The 19,216-nt window shown below is 42.0% G+C and overlaps 1 protein-coding gene and 1 pseudogene across 1 annotated transcript in view; one reads left to right on the forward strand and one right to left on the reverse strand.

The window, feature by feature from the left end:
- Positions 1-19,216, forward strand: part of LOC117357257 (laminin subunit alpha-2-like) — a 466,835-nt gene that overhangs the window by 69,645 nt on the left and 377,974 nt on the right. Inside the window, exons 8-10 of the mRNA XM_033937630.1 lie at positions 11,973-12,152; positions 16,939-17,127; positions 17,241-17,368. Coding sequence (XP_033793521.1) covers positions 11,973-12,152; positions 16,939-17,127; positions 17,241-17,368 — 497 coding nt within the window. The remainder of the gene's footprint in view (positions 1-11,972; positions 12,153-16,938; positions 17,128-17,240; positions 17,369-19,216) is intronic.
- On the reverse strand, positions 7,566-9,143 carry LOC117356672 (annotated as a pseudogene).

The following is a 19,216-nucleotide window of genomic DNA, read 5'->3' on the forward strand; positions in this document are numbered from 1 at the left end:
TGCACCAATAAGAAATCCTGCATAATTCAGCTGTTCGCCTTCCCCTCTCTAAAACTATGTCATCTCAAAAGATTCCTAGACAAAACCTTCGCCTTCCAGTCAGCTAAGCTGAACCCATGGCTAGCCCAAATGGTACTCGAGGTCCCACATACCTCGGCTTCAGAAAATTACTCAAAACTCACCTATTCTGCGAACAGGACCCTTAACCCCCCCCCTACTCCTGCAATAAAACCTCCCCCCCCCTCGCACTGCTCTTCTCCTTCATTCATGATCTCTTCTTTCTTCCTTACCTTCTATCCTCACCCTCTTGGCTCCTTGCAATTCTGATAAAATGTTGTAAATCTGCGTGTCATCTCGGATCTTAATTAATTGATATGAACCGCCTAGAACTCGCTGAGTATGGCGGTATACAAGAATAAATTATTATTATTATTATTATTAAGGCTATTTTTATATTCTTAAGAAGATTCCATCCTGTATGTCCTCAGAGAAACATAGTTTTGTACCTGTAGCAGATGTTCACTGAGGCTAGCAAGATGAATATTCTTACTACTCCACCCACCTCCTCTCAGAAGTATATTTTATAAACTATTACATTAGACTAATCTGGTCCCATATGATGATGGTGGGTGGAAAGATGTGCACTAGAGAATGACACGGGGAAAAAATCTGTCCCCGTCACTGCCCCGTCCCCGTCCCACCATCCTCTGCACCGCCCTGTCACCGCCGTTCCCTTCACCACTCCGTCACCGTCACCGCCATCCCTTTCACCGCCCCGTCACCGCCACTGCCATCCCATTCACCGCCCCATCACTGTCACCGCAGCATGCATAAAAGCCTCAAACAGGTATGATTTTATATACTTATCTTTATTAACGTATTCCCTTGGGTTACATACTGAACATGTGCTGGATTCCTCCATTCTTGCAGCACATGTTCAGGAATAGGATTCAGTAATCCATGGGAATGGACACAGCACACTACTACACTAGTACTCAGATTAAAAAAAAAAAAGAACCAGCTCAGCCAGACTCCCGTCTCCAACCGGTCAAAGAATCCACTCAGATAAAAAAAAAAAAAAAGAACCAGCTCCCAGCTCAGCCAGACTCCCGTCTCCAACCGGTCAAAGAATCCCCCCCCCCACCCCTGCCGCCACCGCCGCCGCCGCCAACCCTGGGCAGGCAAGTAGTAGGAAAGTGTGCACCTTACCTCTACTTGTAGCGCCGAAGTTTTCAATGACATTTCAGCTCCTCCAAGTCTGAAGCAGTGACTCCTCTCCAATCCAAGCAGCGACTCCAAAAAAAATCCTGTCCTTGCCTCTCAGCTCCGAAATCCCCCGATTTCCAATCGCTACTGCAACCCATTAAATATCATGTGTGGCAGTAGCGATTGGTCCCCTTCTTGAGCAGGAAAGAACTGACTAATGAGGAGCCAGAATATTGAAGGGGGCGGAGTCAGGCAATGTGCAAGTTGGGTGGAGAGAGACGAGTTGGAGGAGACCACATGGCTGACAAGCATGGCCGCCAGAAAAAAATCAGACACCTGTCCTGAAGTGAACCGAACACACGGTGAAGACCCGGTAAATCGCGGTATGTAGAAGGGGATACATTTGCCTGCGGGGAAAAATCTTTTCACCGTTTTTGCGGGCAGTGAAAACTTTTGTCCCCATGTCTTCAGTGATTTGGCTATGGAGTCTCCATAGCCCGCAGCCAAACCGCAGCCACGCCGCGGTTCCCCGCGGGGATCGCTCCCCGTGTCATTCTCTAATGTGCACATGTGGTGAGTCACTACCAAAGGCTGTTAAAAAAATGTGCTGGGGAGCATTCCTGTACCAAGCTCTGTTGGATGACTTCATCCAGTAATAAGAATTCATCCTGCTGTCCTCAGGGAACAACTGCTACAGATACAGTGCTGGCCAAATTATTATGGATTTTCTAACATAAGTTGTTTTTGTTGAAAATCACTCAGGTATTTCATTGCAAAATACAGAAAAGTATAAAATTTAACAACAAAACATGTTTAATATATTAAAATGAAACATCATGTTAGAACATTTCTGAATTTTTTTTCTCTTTCCTATCTGGTTTTTTTTTTCCTTTAATTTTTTTTTAATTGTAAACCGTCTTGATGTTTGTCAAAGGGTGGTCTAAAAATCTGAATAAACATACATTTTATGTAAATTTGGACATCAGTTGGTATATTGTCAATAACCCCCACTTTCTTGTAAAGCACCTATGCCTGAGAAACTCCCTAACCCTTGTCCTGTTGTCAGTTTCATTAGATTATAAGTTTGTGAGGAATTAGGGAGATACCAGAGGACAAATAGTCTTAGAAGTGTCAGTATCCCACATACTTATGTCTGACAGACAGTCCCAAATATACACAAATCACTTAAACTCCAATTTGTGCACAGTTATAATTCCCTTTATTATGGTTAGCTCACACCCTCATATAATAATAGAAAAAGGTTATACAAGATAGAAATGTACGCTAAATCACATAGCCACAATTTTAGCACACAAAGGTTTTCAGGAAAACCAGTACAGATGCTAGCTACACATGACACTTAAGACAAGGAAAGACAGGCAGAGACAAAGAGGGGGGGATTTGTAGTCCTCACAGAGTTACATCCTCTAAGGCAGAAGAGAGCAAGCCCCCCCCCCCCCACCTCCCTGCTGAACCTAGGGATTCACATAAGAACAGCCTTACTGGGTCAGACCAATGGTCCATCAAGCCCAGTAGCGTTCTCACGGTGGACAATCAATGTCCCTAGTACCTGGCCAAACCCCAAAGAATAGCAACATTCCATGCTACCGATCCAGAGCAAGTAGTGGCTTCCCCTATGTCTTTCTCAATAACAGACTATGGACTTTTCTTTATACCATGTTCAGAGTAGAAAAAAATGCGTACTCATTATGTAACTCAGGTCAGGGCAATATATATTTCCGTTTTTCCTTTCATCTTCCTAGCTAATTTGTCGATAGTGCCATGTCCCTAGTAAATAACAAAACTTGAATTGACCCTTAATTCATGATCGATGAAGAGGGGGTAAATTTCCATGCATTTCCATTTAGGTCATGGGAGTCACTCTGCACTCTCCCTGAATTTCAGGGATTGTTGTTCTGCAGGCATAAGCTAGATGGATTTGGATCCATCATTTGGGCTCACACTTTGCAAATACTGTTTAAGGAATCTGGTTCGGGCAGCAAAATGTGGAACCCAGTTGTGATAGAAGTTCAAGGTACCTGGTGTAATTGGTGCACATTGGTAGGGACTTTCAGATGGGACAGTGACTCTTTTTGGTCAGAGGATAAGGCTCTACAGGCTGCACCCAATTTCAATTCCAGAAACAAAATTTCTCTTTGTCACCACTGCAGTTTAGCTTGATTGACTATGTGTCCAGCTGCTGCAAGGTATTGTAACAGCATTAAGGAGTAATGTGATCATTTCTGTTCAGATTCAGCTGACAATAATATGTCATCAACATATGTCAATAGTGTTAGCGTATGTGGGAGCTGGGTGCAAAACTGCACCAGATTTCTGGTCAAGATCTTATTGAAAATAGAGCGGTTTTCTGTAAAACCCTTAGGAAGGTAGTTCCAAGTGAATTGGTCCCCCCTCTTATATGAAGGCGAAGAGAATCCTTGTTTGGGGGGCTACAAGTACACAAAAATATGCATTTGACAAATCTAGCACAGTGGAAAAGTTTCCAGTCTGGTGGCCTGTCTGAAGATCAGTAGGATCATGAACCATGGGAAACTCAATCTCTGCTACTTGATTGAGAGCCGAGAGGTCTTGTACCAAATGTCACTTGCCATTGAGCTTGCACACTGGGCATATTGGGGTGTTATATGGGCTGCCGGTGTGGGTAATTATCCCATGCCATTCCATGGATGAAATTTCATCTCTGATTCCCTCAATAAATGCTCAGGATAGTGGGCATTGACAGAATTGGTGTCCATCTGCATAGGGTTTTAAAAATACCTTTACTTCCTGGACACTACGGGCAAAGCTGTAGGACTCCGAGTCCATAGCTCACATTTCCTGAGGGAATATCAGGAGATTCACTTCTTAAGTCAGACAGGGACAAAATAGATATGGGGACAGCAGCTGGTACCCAATGCCAGGTTCCCTCCAACTGTGGTGGGTGAAAGGAACTCAGTGAACCACTTTGGTCTGCTCTCATAGATCTGACTGGTAGGCACATATGACAGACTAACATCTGCCCTTAGATGTTCCTTGCAGCACCACCCCTGCCCATAGCATGCCCAGGCAGTGGGGGTTCCATGCACCGATACACTCATGCAGGCATAGCCCAGGATTGAAAGGGACCCATTTTGGTAGAGTTGCTAGTAGTCACTACATGTAACTTAATACAAGGGCAGGGAATGTACTTGCCATTGGGAGGTCTGCATTGAGAGACAGCATAATGGGTCACTAATTCCATAAATGCGGGAGTTAGGCAGAAGCATGGACTATTTGGGCCCATCTCTCCATGGAAGGGTCCACAAGCAAGAGGTAGCTCCCAGACTTTAGGTACTGAGGAAGTCGTGGGGTTGCAGGTGATGGTCAACCGGTGCTTAGCCAGGAGATCCCTCCCCAACAAGTTAACTGAGGAGTTGGGGATATACAAGAATTGAGATGTGGGGTTTTTTCCTCCTGTAAGTTCAATATATAGGGGAACAGTGAAGGACAGAGTTGTGGTAGTGCCCAGAAAACCAACCATCTGGATTGTTTTGGATGACAAAGGGAAAGGAGGCACTTTTATACCTGTTCCAATTGTGAAATTGTACTCTGGGAGGTGGTTATGTCCAATGGTCATAGCAATAGTCCTGGATCGAGGGGGTCCACTCTATCCTTGGGGAGGAGGATTAGCAGAAGACAACTGCACAGTCATTAGGGCCATTTGAGGCTGCAGATGCTCAATTTGTGTGCCAATTAATTTATTTTCTCTAGCTTGCTTGTGCCATATGGGCAACAATTTCTAGCCAGGGTTTATGCTCGAACCCTACCACTGTATCCATTTTCTTTAGGACCTCACTTGGAATCTCCTTTTCAGCATGTGAAAGAAAATAGCCACATTTTCATCCCACTCACTACCAGTCTCCATTTGCCACAGCTCCTGGAACTCCCTGACAAAGAGGTACATCTCTTCACCCTCTTTCAATTTACAATTAGTGACATTAGAAAGTCACGGATATCCAGATTTTGGATCCGCAAAGTGTCTCATAGGTTAGCCCAAACATTGTTGAAGGTAGTTCTATTGTATTGGGAGTCTGCCAGGGTCATCAGTCCAATTTGGCACAGACAAAGATATCCTGTGCTGCATAATCTATCAATTTGGCCAAAAGAGCCTTTATGTCACTCAAACTGTGCCCTGCCGTAAGGTGTTAAGATTTTGCAATCCAATTTGAAGCTCCCTTCACTAAAGGTGGTAGCTGTGAACAGAAGTTGTTCAAGTCAGTAAAGAACCAGGAGGTATAGTGCAGCTGAGGTGCATCACTGTCTGGAGCTGAAGGACCATAAACCAGGATAAAGAGGAGAGGTTTGTACTCATCACAGAGCAATATCTTCTAAGGCAGAAGAGAACAAAGCCCCCCTGATGAACCTAGGGGTTCACCTTTTATCATTTTCTCTATACCTGTTCAGAGTAGGAAAAATGCATATTCATCATGTCAGGTAACCTTGGTGTAATTCAGGACAGGGCAATAAACATTCCTTTTGTCCTTTTCATCTCTTTCATGTTCTTAGCTAATTTCTGGATAGTGTCATGTCCCTAGTAAATAACAACTGCCCTTAATTGGAGGGTCCTAATTGATCAACAGGAAGTAAATTGCCATGCATATCCCTTTAGGTCATGGGAGTCAATCTGCACTCTCCTTGAACTTCTGGTCTTACCAGGAATGAAAAAATGAATAAAAGGAAATTCAGAAAAAGAATTGATGGGAACATTAAGGAGTCAGGAAGACAGGCACCTGGCATGATTGTCATTAGATAATTTATTGTAGCACTTAAAGAATTTATAATTGTTAATGTCAGAGAAAGGAATTACAACATTAGAGAGCAGAAATAATGGAGTGCTTGCTTTTCTAATATGCAGGAACATTCCTCAGAAACTTAGGGCCTCTTTTATTAAACTGCGCTAGCAGTTTTCTAGCGTAGGGAGCCGCGCTGCTCCTGATGCTCAAAGAGTTCCTATGAGCGTCGGGAGCAGCTCAGGCCATTCAGTGCAGCTCTCTGCGCTAAAAACTGCAGATAGTTTCTGTTCTAATCTCCTGTATAATTTTATTAATATTTTGTTAACCGAGTCACGCCCTCCTGTTGGAACAAATCGGTATTAAAAAAAAAAAAAATCTAAGATTAGATTAGACAACCTAAGGGTGCTGAGGCTGTAACTCTAACCACTGGGCTGCTCCTTCCTCCATAAAATTACCTTGGCTTAGACTTCTACAGTCCAAGGTGGATATTTATTAGCCCAGGATAATCTTTTCTTCTTCATGGCTTCTGTGAGCAATGGCTTTCTCAAGGGACAATATTCCTGATGACGAACAGTTCCCTCACTTGTTGCCGCTCCATGTTCTCTCCACTCCTGCTGCAAGCGCTTCAAATTTGCTTTTCTGCTCTGCAGGCACATGTTGACCAAATATTTGGTCATCCCAGGCACTGGACAAGAACTTGCAACCACAGGCAGGTATTCTTATTGGTGACAAAGTTTCACCTCTTGCTAGTTTTTTTTTTCAGCAGACAGGCCACAAATTGCGGTGAGGTGTTCAGCTTCTGAGCAATTTCCTTCTGAGTTCAGGTTGTTTCCTCCAAAAGAATACACATTACATTACATTAGTGATTTCTATTTCGCCATTACCTTGCGGTTCAAGGCGGATCATATAAGAATTGTTATGATATTAAGAAGAACTTTAAGGAATAGTCTGAACATTTTCTGATTTAATTTAATTTGAATTTAATTCTTATATACCGCTAATAACCGTGAGGTTTCTAAGCGGTTTACAAAAATGATGCATTAAAAGATACAATAAATAAAAATAAATAAGATAGGTACTTGGAAATTCCCTAACTGTCCCAAAGGCTCACAATCTAACTAAAGTACCTGAAGAAACAATTTATGAAAAGTAAAGATAAAAATATAAAGACAGAGGTAGAGATAGAGATAGAAATGAATATTCAAACAAGATGGGAGCCAGTTAGGTCAGCTTCTGTGCTGTCTCCCTTGTCCTGCTTTTATTTTTGTTTTATTTTGCCTTTGTTGATGAGAATTCAGAGTAAAGAGAACAGAACACAATTTTTTTCAAAATACAAATTAAAACATCCTAAAAATTAACTTCATTGCAGAGGGGGGGGGGGTAGGGGGAAGAGTAAACAAGACAGGATACAGAGGGGGAAAACACACCATACCTCCCTTTGTCCACATCATTTGAGTAGACAACACCTATATCTTACAAAAAAGTGAAGTTAAAAATATTCTTATAAACAGCCTGTTATTTTTCTAATGCACTAATGAAACCCTGAGACAACTGTCTGAAGAACTTGATGGATTCTGTTGAAAAGCTTCAGTAAGAGTTATGGTCGAACTGTTTCATCATCAGCTTCCGGCTGTATTCATAGGCCACAAAAAAAAAACATTGGCAGGGAATGCATGGATCAACGTAGGCTTTAGTCCAGAATACAAAACTAATAACCCTTCATTTCGCACAATGCTCACTAATGTTCCTAGAAAGCCAGTCTGCTTTCCAGTCATGGAAAGAACTTGGATTCTAGATTTCACACAGTCCACTGGGAAAACGACAAGCCACAGCGAGATGCCTCCAAATCCACCACTCACAATCAAGGGAAGGACACCGAATTCATCTTTTGATTTCCCACCCGAAGTGAAAAATGAGTGACCCAACTCATATCCACCAAAAAAGAAGAAGTAGCCAGGAACTTCCCTGAGCAAAGTGCTTGAGAGTCACTGGTAGAACCCCAATGGGCCTTCGTTCTGGAGAATGCTCTTCACTACAGCCCAGACTGTATTATGTCCTTTTGTAATCTTCCCAGACAACTGCATTTCATGCATAGCTTGAAGACGACATTTCACCAGTTCTGTGGGACAGAGGGCTAAGGAAGCAAATGCAGCAGCAAATGAGCCAGCAGTGGCATTCTGCAGATCACTTAGTACTGCATGCTTGTCTAGTCCAAAAGTTTTCCTGACTGCTTTTTGGCAAAATCCATAGCTCATGAACAGCACAGAGTTTTCTGCTATGTTAGCCAAAAGGGATGGGCTGGTTCCCTTGTAGAAGCCTTTAAATCCCACTTGCTTGTAGGTCTTCACTGCACACTCTGTAAGTCCTTTGTACAAGTTGGGAAATGTCTGCATCTTTACCTTTGCCGTATCAAAGGGCTGCCCAACCAATACTTTGCTAAGGAGTAGATCAGAGGGTGTCCAACCTTTTGGCTTCCCTGGGCCGCACTGGCTGGAAAAAATGTTTCTGGGACCTCATAAATGCGCAAATGCTGCAGCAAGACAGAGGAGGGAGCCAGCAAGATGGTAAACACCTGGGGGCAACAGAGGAAAACACTGCATCGCCCTCGACTGGGGCCACATAAAATACTTCATGGGGCCACATGCGGCCCTCAGGCCGCAGGTTGGACACCCCTGGAGTAGATAGTATTTCAGGTGAAGCTTGGGACATGTCTGGTTGTGTTATATTGGTTTTATGTATTTTTTGAAGAGTAGGATTTTTGTTTCTTTTTTTGAAGGTTTTGTAGTCTGTGGTCGAGATCAACAGATTGGTGATTTGTCTGTCCAGTTTCGCTGCTCTGGACCCTTCTTCTTTGGACTAATATCACAATTCTTACCCATTACTAGATTCCTACATTCAAAAATTAATATACAATACAGACACTTGCTAATGAGCAGAAAAGGTTTTCCTTTTTAAATACTGTGTACTTAATAAATACCATGAGCACCCAAAAATGAGGAGTTTGTGTGTAGTATTAACCATCCTACAGTATATAATTTGCTGCACTTGTCCGTCTGTGCTGAAATGTAATTGAGCTGGCCTGAACAGTCAATGAAAAGATACAGTAATCTTCCATCTCAACTGTCATTCTGAGGCAGCACACCTGCTCCCATCACAAACATTCATGCTCGAAGCATCAGCCAAAACACAGCAATTTAGATTATACTGATTTTACTGTACAGCATTGCCAAAATCCATAATAATTTGGCCAGCACTATAAATAACTTGATTATATTGTATGCCATCAGTGGTAAACACTCAGCTCAAAACAAGGTTTACTCCGTGTCATGTTGACTTTTTATTGAAATCAAACATAAGACCTTCAAACTAGAAAATACGATGTACAGAAAATATATACTGTATATATTGAAAAAAATCATATATGATGTTTCACCGCATGTGTTCTAATCTAATCAAGTTTCATCAAGTTTATTTAAAAATGTATTATACCGCTTAATCAGGCTTCTAGGCGGTGTACATTAATCAATAAAAACAATCAAGTTAACAAACGTATTTGGGGGAATAATTAACCAAACCAGACAAACTTGTACAAAAGGAAAAGAGGGGTTGAATTACAATATTATAGGAAAGAGACACTGAAGGAAAGAACAAGAGGTAGGGGAAAGACCAAAAGAGGGGAAGTCAAATTTGTCCTTAAGAGGACAGTTGCTGTTAAACAGCATCTTTAAAAGAGTAGTTACTACTCGAAGGCGTCTTTAAACAAGAAGGTTTTTAATTTAGATTTAAACTGGTTTAAATTTATTTTCTCTCTTATGTAATTGGGTATAGAGTGCAAAATACAGAGTGGAATTGTCCTAATCAGAGTGATGTCCACAAAAAAAGTCCTTTAACTCATCTGATGGTCCAAATGACTTTATTCATCCAGTAACTTAATGACTCATTGAGTTACTTGATGAATAAAGTCATTTGGACCATCAGATGAGTTAAAGGACTTTTTTTGTGTGGACATCACTCTGATTAGGAAAATTCCACTCTGTATTTTACATATTTTGAGTATGTGGTTTTGTTTCTCATGTTTTATTCATAGACATAGACATAGAGTATGATGGCAGAAAAGGGCCATCGGCCCAACAAGTCTGTCCACTCGAATAACCCTCCCCCCTAAACACTCCCTCGAAGTAACCCCACATGTTTGTCCCATTTTTTCTTAAAATCGAGCACGTTGTTGGCCTCAATTACCTGAAGTGGAAGATCATTCCAACGATCAACCACCCTTTTGGTGAAGAAATACTTCCTGATGTCACCATGAAATCTCCCACCCTTGATTTTTAATGGATTCCCTCTTGTAGTCATAGGTCCTGTGAGGAAAAAAATGTCTTCTTCCACCTCAATATGGCCAGTAACATATTTGAACATCTCTGTCATGTCTTCCCTCTCTCTGCGTTCCTCAAGAGTGTATAGCTGCAACTTACCTAGGCGTTCTTCATATGGGAGTTCCTTGAGTCCTGAGACCATCCTAGTGGCCATTCACTGAACCGATTCCATTCTCAGCACATCCTTTTGATAGTGTGGCCTCCAAAATTGAACACAATATTCCAGATGGGGTCTCACCATGGACCTGTACAACGGCATTATAACTTCAGGCTTTCGGCTGACAAAACTTCTTTGGATGCAACCCAGCATTTGTCTAGCCTTGGATGAAGCTTTCTCCACTTGATTGGCAGTCTTCATATCTTCACTAAAGATTACTCCCAGGTCCCGATCTGCAACAGTTCTTGTTAGGGTGTAAGTTCTGCATGGGTTTCCACTACCAAGGTGCATAACCTTGTACTTTTGGCATTAAAACTCAGTTGCCAAATATTAGACCAGAGGGAAGATGCAGTAACCGAAAAGATATTTAAGCGCATGGTATTTAATAGTTTTCAAAGAGAGGATATCGAGAAGATGTGTAGCAGAGTGGAGTGATCTGAGGGGGGCATAGGGTATAAGAAGTTTATTTATGAATTCTGGTTGATTACTAGTTCTAGTTTTGAATGTAAATAAAAAAATTTTTATAAGTGATTCTATGTTCGATGGGGAGCCAATGTGCTAATCTAATCTGAATTTCTGGATCTCACTTATCCAATACAGATTCAAGGCAATTTACAGGTTAAGAGGCCCATAAGGTAGTATGGGCACAGTTAGTTAAATCTCATCACTAAGTGAAGTAATTCCTTGTGGATAGATAGGGCACAAGGGGAGAAGGGTTTACATTTCTACAGAGGATGACAATTGCAGATTCACAAATGGGACAGGGAGGCATCGCGATAAAGCCAAATAGGGTTGAAGGAATGTTGACAATTATGCTAGTGCTACTTTCAAGCATATTTGGCATGGCTGGTCATGAGTAATTTAGAAACATAGTAACATAGTAGATGACGTCAGATAAAGACCCAAATGGTCCATCCAGTCTGCCCAACCTGATTCAATTTAAATTTTTTTTAATTTTTTCTTCTTAGCTATTTCTGGGCAAGAATCCAAAGCTCTACCTGGTACTGTGCTAGGGTGGTGAATTCTTTGTAATTAGAGTAATAATTAACATAGGCAGCAGAACTTTGCTTTGTCTGGAGGGTCCCAGGAGCTCTGCCCTACTGTACGACCTCTCAGCAGCCCCCAAGTCCCACGCCCACCTCCTCCCGGCACTATAGTTTTAAATCTTCAGGCCGCCACCACGCAGCATCCACAAGCAGGCCTGCCCCCGGAAGTAGAATGAAGAGTTCCAGGGCACCTGCTGTTTGACGCTATGCGGCAGCTGCCCGAAGATTTAAAACCATAACACCAGGAGATGGGGTGGGCGGGCAACAACCGGCGCCTGAAAATTTATGGCCCCTGTGGCTTCCCCCTTTCCGACACTTATGGTTAATAAAGCAGTAGTTGAGTTGCTAATGTCTTACATGGTGCACTTAGATAAAAACTGAGCACCAGTAATTAACTTTCTTTATGTGTACTATATAGTTAACCTTGAAGCCTGAGCAGATGATTCTACCACTTGTGGACTCTAGACTCCAGCATAGAACTACCAAAGGGGTGATCTTTCAGCATCCTGAGATTGTAGCGAATATTGAACTGGTGAGGCAAGATCTACGCTCAGAGCCTTTTTATTGGAAGCTTCCAGAACAATTTGAGGGACGAAAGGTAAGTGTAAGACACGGTTAAGAATGGTTCATATAGCTGCTAAAGCTGAAGTGTGTCTCTCTAGAGAGTGTGTACACATCAAAAAATACCAAATTAATAGTTTTGTAACCATTAGTTTCTGTAATGTTTTCATTTATATTATTAACATATAATAATAATAATAACAGTTTATATACCCCAATACCATGAAGTTCTATGCGGTTTACAAAAGATTAGAGAAGGTACAGAATAATTGGACTTGAGACCGGAAAGAGTGAGTGAGTAAGGGGGGAGAACATATTGTACCAAGTGCTCTTGGGTGCTTACCAGCTGTGCTACACCTATGAGGAAACTTTGGGGCTCATTTCCAAAAAAGAAAAACAGCCTAAAAGTTGCATAACGGGACATTTAGACGTTTATTTTGGCCAAACCCTTCCAATTCACTATTTTCAAAACTTATATTCTAGATGGATATCTATGCTGTTGATCAGTAGTTCATCTAAATTTCAAGGAGGCATGTTAAAGGCATGGCATGGGCGGGACTAGGGCGGACTTATGACTTAGATGTTTTTTCTGCCATAATCAAACATTTAAGAATACGTCCAGAACACAGTTTGGACGCCTGGAGCTACACCCATTTTAATAGCAAATAAGTGCCAAAAAGGTGGTCAAACTGACCAGATGACCACGGGAAGGATGTAAACGTGACCCACACAATAAAAGTTATATCCAAGCGCAAATACATATCCACCAAATACATATGAAGGAAAAAGGATTTCAGCAGTCCACGCCACAGACTACATTAATTGTCAGTGGAACATTAATATCTTTCATCGATCCCCCCCCAAAAAAACCCCTTAATTTAATACTCTTCTTAAATTTCTTAATTATCTTTATCAATTTTAGTTATCTGTATGTCTCCTCTGAACAATTCATCGTTAAAAAAAATTAATAAATTTAAAATAAATGATGGGAGCCCAAACATGATTATACTGTGAATGAGCAAGTGAAAAAATTTCTTAAACTTGGTGGCATCTATCTTGTTGCTTTCCGCCTATGGTAACTTTGATTTATGTCTCTATTGTAATAGAACCAAATTGGTTGTAGGCAAACCATGACAAATAGGTTTAAGCCTAGCAGCATATGCTTAAATGTGCTTTGCCTGACGCTGCATGAGCAAATGGGAACCACACATAAAGGCTCAAAGGCACATCTCTTAATTGAAGCATAGCAAATACTTTAAGCTTAATACAATTCATCAAACACCTATTTGTGAACGAGTGAATAGGATGCCAAGCTTTTATGCTAAATGGCACTTATCTTGACTTTTGCGATCTGCTAATCACCAATGGGACCCGTTTTACCTCGCAGAATGGGCTTCCTCAGGGTAGGTTCTTCGAAAGGCATTTCAGAGAAAGTCAACTTTCTAGACACCACTGTTTCAATCAGCAATGAATATATGTAAACATATTTATACAGAGAACCTACAGACCGATGCAGCTTTCTCCACAGCTCCAGCTTCCATCCCTCACACATTAAAAAATCTATCATACACAGCCAAGCTACCCGATACGATCGAATCCGCTCCAACCCAAAAGACAGAGATATACATCCAGGTCGGTTCAGGAACTGTCTCAGCTCCAGTTGCGCATACTCTGGTCTCTCAATGGCTGGCAGCCCACAGCAAGTCCAGAAAAAGATAGCCATGCTTCTACACAGTCTTACACAGAGTTCTTACATGAGCCAACTTCAGTTGTAGCACACACTTGATCCCACAAGCAGACAGTTCTTCAGCCACGCTCAAAGGAAACCCAGCACAATGTTTATAGATTTCCCAGAGAATACTCACAGCCAATGGAAAATAAAGAGACCAAAACAAACCCTTCTTTAACAAGAGTCTTGTTTCACATTCAAAGTGTTTCCTCAAGAAAAAGGGCTTCACAAACACACAGCACATTCTTTTCCTTAACCACAGCCTATGTCTGAGGGTTTTTTTTTTTCTTTTTTACTGAATTTCCTACCTAACATGTAAGAGGAGCTGATGACTGCTTATCTTCAAAATCAAACAATCTCACTTACCTTTATTTCTCGATAAATTATTAATTCCCAAAAGCTCTCCCCGATCCTTACGATCCACCGATCAAAAACTTCTTTTTGTTCCGTCTCTAAAAGAGTCCTACTATACTAGGAAAACTAACTTTTCTATTACTGCTCCAACCTTATGGAATTCTCTCCCTCAACTTCTTCGTGACGAAAATCATCTACAAAAATTCAAAACCAATCTTAAAACTTTCCTATTCCAAGATGCCTTTACCAAATCCTAATCCTTACTTCATCTATTAAATTTTCAACACTCTCACGATTCTTATCTTCTTCATTAGGGCATCTCATAACATCACGCACAATTACCCTTCATGTTCTTTCCCTTCCCACTATATCATTTCTTCTAATATCATGTAACTTTTCCCCTCCTCCCCATCCATCCTCACGGTCGTGTTTGTCTGTATATGTTTAATATGTTTCCCCTATACTCTTTAATATACTATTAACTCGTTCTTACTCTTTTATTTTAAATTTTTATTGTTAACCGGTCAGATATTTGCTTTATGATCGGGATATGAAAAACTAATAAACTTGAAACTTGAAACTTGAAACATGATTAAGGACATGTTGCCTTATTGACTAAAAGTACCTGACTTGTAATTATATATTCAGTCAGTGTGTCTGAGGCTCATTTTAATTAAGTTGTTGTGTACAGTGACAGTTCACAGAGTAGTGACTTTTTTGTCTATTTATTATATTCCTTTCTTCTCTACAGGAAACCGAAATAACTGTTGGCTTTTTCCAAATATGCTGTTTCAGATATGAAGAAAAAAGGGAAAAGGGAGGTGGGATAAGGTTATGATAGCAACAGGCTTCTATAAATTATGGGAAAGCATAATTGTCCTTAGGAAAAGTAATTGAAGGAGAAGGGATCAAGCTTTGAATTTACATGGAAAGAGGTTTTGGACTTAGGCATATATAACACCTGTTTTGTATGGAGAGTGTCAGGGCAGTTTATATAATCATAGGATTGGTTTGTGAGGTCAAGACTGGAACTAGCAAGCTAGGAGGCTGATTTGCAGGGTAATCCATTCACACCACACTCTCTTTTCTCTCAATAGGGTAGTCCAGATCAGCATTTAAATTCTGAAGTAAAGCTTTAGACTAGGGTCTCTCAACCCAGTCCTCAGGTCACACCCAACCAGTTAGGGTTTCAGGATACCCATAGTGAATATACATCAGATGCATTTGCATAGGGTCACCATATGGCTCCAGAGAAAGGAGAACGGATTGAGACATCCGGGTTTTACTTCTATTGAAAGCAATGGAAACCCAGATGTCTCAGTCTATCCTCTTTACTTCCATTGCTTTCAATGGAAGTAAAACCCGGATGTCTCAATTCGTCCTCCTTTCTCTGGAGCCAAATGGTAACCCTACATTTGTACACACTGCCTCCCTTGTATTCATATCTCTTTCATGCATAGTCATTGTGGATATCTTGAAAACAGACTGGCTTGGTATATCCAAAGGACTGGGTTTAGAACCGTTGCTTTAGACCCAATAGTAGAGGGACTTCTGGGACAATAGGGCTGTGCCTGAGGTCTCACAGCAGTAGAAACCAACTGACATAGTAAGAGGTATATGGGGGGGGGGATGGTCTGCCCCAGGCGCAGTCTTTTAAAAGGTACAGGCATACATCCTCCTCTCTGCCCTTCCTTCCTGACCCCACCCACCCCACCATGCGCGTGTGCCCCTTCCCTCATACCTCTTTAATTTTTCCTGTGCGAGCAGCATTACGAACTTGCCTGCGGCGGTATCACCTCTCTCTGACGTCACTTACACTACCTGCACTTAGGAAATGATGTCAAAGGGATAGCCGACATAACGCGGGCAGCAAGTTTGTGCTGTTGATCTTGCCTGGAAAATGAAAAAGTCACAGGGGAAAGGAAGGGAGGGGGGTGTCATGAAGGAGTGGACGGGGCAGAAAAGAGGGCAGGGGAGGGGCGCAACAGCCCCTCGCTACGCCACTGTAGGGACCCACTTTCCCTTAGGGTCCATCTACTTTAATTATTTTGATGGGTGCCTGAGGACCAAGATCACTGTCAGTCCGCCCTTACCCGAGGTAGTTGTTAAGCTACAAATTCATTACAAAGAGCTCTCCCCTTCTCCTTGTTTCATTTTGTTTCTTATGTGCTTGCTTAGCTGGTGGTGAAGTGCAATGTTGGCACTTTTTTTTCCTCACAGACTCAAATTTTCCATCCCTGTAAATTTGAAAAAAGAAACTGTTACATTTATAAATGTGCAGTGATCTTTGAAACTACTAGCAAAGCAGAGGCTACGAGTTATTTTCTACAGCAGTCTGGACACATTTCCTTTAATTATAATGTTACTCTCTAAAAAGTAGCTGTTTCCAATATAAATCACCCGCACAGCGTCTCCTTCATTCTGCCTAGATTTTCTGTTGCTAGTTTTTGGCAGAGTATGTAGTGTGAGCTATCAGCTAGCAATTAGTTATTTAGGCATGTGATGAAATGCAAATTCAGAAACTGCCACATATGCTGGTAAGGGCACACATACGTATATACATAACTGCTGGTATTCTAAGCATGTACATGCATAATGCTTGCATAAAAGTGGACACGTGGTTATAGAAGCTTCCTTCCCATGTGCAATAATGCTGTTATCACTTAGAGGCCTCTATCTCCTATTGTCCCAGGAAATCTTTTTCAAATGACCCTGCAATTTCTTTTATTTTCTTCTCTAGTTAACAGCTTATGGAGGGAAGCTGAAATATGCAATTTACTTTGAAGCTCGAGAAGAGACAGGCCCATCGACCTATGAACCTCAGGTGCTCATTAGAGGTGGCCTTCCCACAGGTCATAAGATTATAGTGCGGCATATGGCTGCTCCTCAAATCGGCCAGCTGACCAGGCATGAAATAGAGATGACAGAAGTAAGTGTCAAGCAAAAAAGGCAAGGGTGGTGTCAATCAGACCTACGTATGGCATTTCATTGCTACTTGATCCTTCAGATTTTATTAATTGGTTACTGTTTTATTATGTTCAGCATGAATGGAAGTATTTGGGTTCCGTGGATGGAAGGTCTGTGACCCGTGAAGACTTCATGGATGTTATGTATGATATCCAATATATTCTTATCAAAGCTTCATATGGCAGTATCATGAGACAAAGCAGGTAACTGGTTTGTACATTTTTGTCAGAAAAATGGCTGTTTAAATTTGTTTTTTTCAAAGGGATAACCTGGGCTAACCTGATGGCTCAGTGGCACCTCATTTTAAATGCCATGCAAAGGGACCATTGTCTGATGCTTTAGCCTTCTACTTTCCCATTCAGGTGGGGCTGGAGATGCTGTTTAGAGAGAGTTGAGAGGAGGGGCTCATTGCCATCATTCAGTAGTAACATCCAGGGCCTCTTTTATGAAGCCGTTTAGCGCAGGCCGCTGCGATAATGGCCATGAAGCCTTAGAGATTGAAAGGGCTTCGGGACAGTTGCTGTGTAGCTTTGTAAAAGAGGCCCAAAGTGGCGTACCAAGGGTGGGGGGTGCACAGCCAGCCAGGTCCGGAACTTCCCGCCGTACTCTGCCACGGGACCTGAACCTCAGTACGGTTGCTGGTCCACCCCGCCCCCCTCCGATGTACTTGTTCCAGAGCAGAGTAAGCAGCCGTGCTGAGGTGCAGGAAGATCCCACGATGACTACGTCTGCCGCTCTGCTCCGGAAGAAGTAAGTGACATTGGAGGTGGTGGACCGGCAGCCGCAGACATCATGGGACTTCGTTGCAACTCCCAGTGTCTGCCAGTCCACCCCCTCCAACCTCACTTACTTCTTCCTGAGCAGAGCCAGCAATTGCAGCCATAGCAGGATCTTCCTGCATGGCATTGGTTTGGAGGGAGAGAGAAAGGAGTATGGAAGGATGGTGGAGGGAGAGAAAGAGGGCAGGGTGGTATGGAAGGGTGATAGAGGGAGAGAAAGGAGGCAGATGCTGATGGAATTGGTGTGCAGGGAAAGGGGAGAGAGACATAAAGGGCAAGGATACTAGATAGAATTGGGTTGGAGGGAAAGAAAGGGGGCAGATGCTGATGGAATTGGGGGAAGGGAGAAGAGAGAGTGAAATGCCAGACTATGGGGGTGTGGGACAAGGAAAGGAAGGAAAGGAGAGGAGAAAGATGCCAGACCATTGGAGGAGGGAAGGGAAGAAGATGGATGCCAAACCAATGAGGGTGAAAGGAGAGATGGAAGGGAGGCATACAGTTTCTGGAATGGGCATAGAAGGAGAGAAGATGCCATATAGAAGGAGCACAGAGAGGGCAGACAGTGGATGAAAGGAAGAGAGTAAGGTAGAAAAATTTTTCTATTTATTTTTTTTTTGCTTTAGGGGACATGTATCACTGTTTCTGTGGTGTTGCATCGTATGCAGAGTCCAGCTTCTTGGTGGTTCAATTTAACTTTTATCTACGTATTTCTATTTTATCCCCCTTTTACAAAACTGTAGAGCATTTTTTAGCTCCAGCCGTGGTGGTAACAGCTCTGATGCTCAGAATTCTGTGAGCATCTGAGCTGTTACCACCGTGGCTCAAAAACACACTGCAGTTTTGTAAAAAGGGGAGGGGTTAGTTTGTGATTACATATTCCACCTTTGTGCCTTTGTGAATAGGCTTGGCATAGTATTGTGACCTAACACATTTTAGACACCCCCTCCCCCAACACACACACACCAAGTTATGAGAGACCAAAAGCCTTGATTTACTTGTGAATAACAGTGGGTGTTAAAACTTCAGAATACAAAAGTCATCCAAAGCAACCCAGACAAACTCATGAAAACAGGTTTTCTTTCACTGAGCAGGGGCTTATTTTATACATGACCTGGATACTGCTGAATATTTTTCCCTGTCAGTGTTAAACTGACAAATAATGAGGAATGCATTAATAACAAAAACACCGCAAGTAAAAATGATAAGTGCTATTTGTTTTACATGACATCAGTTAACACAGTGAAATATAAGAGCAGATAACGTGTTCTGTAA

This window comes from Geotrypetes seraphini, chromosome 3 (assembly GCF_902459505.1).
Source record: "Geotrypetes seraphini chromosome 3, aGeoSer1.1, whole genome shotgun sequence".
NCBI lineage: Eukaryota > Metazoa > Chordata > Amphibia > Gymnophiona > Dermophiidae > Geotrypetes > Geotrypetes seraphini.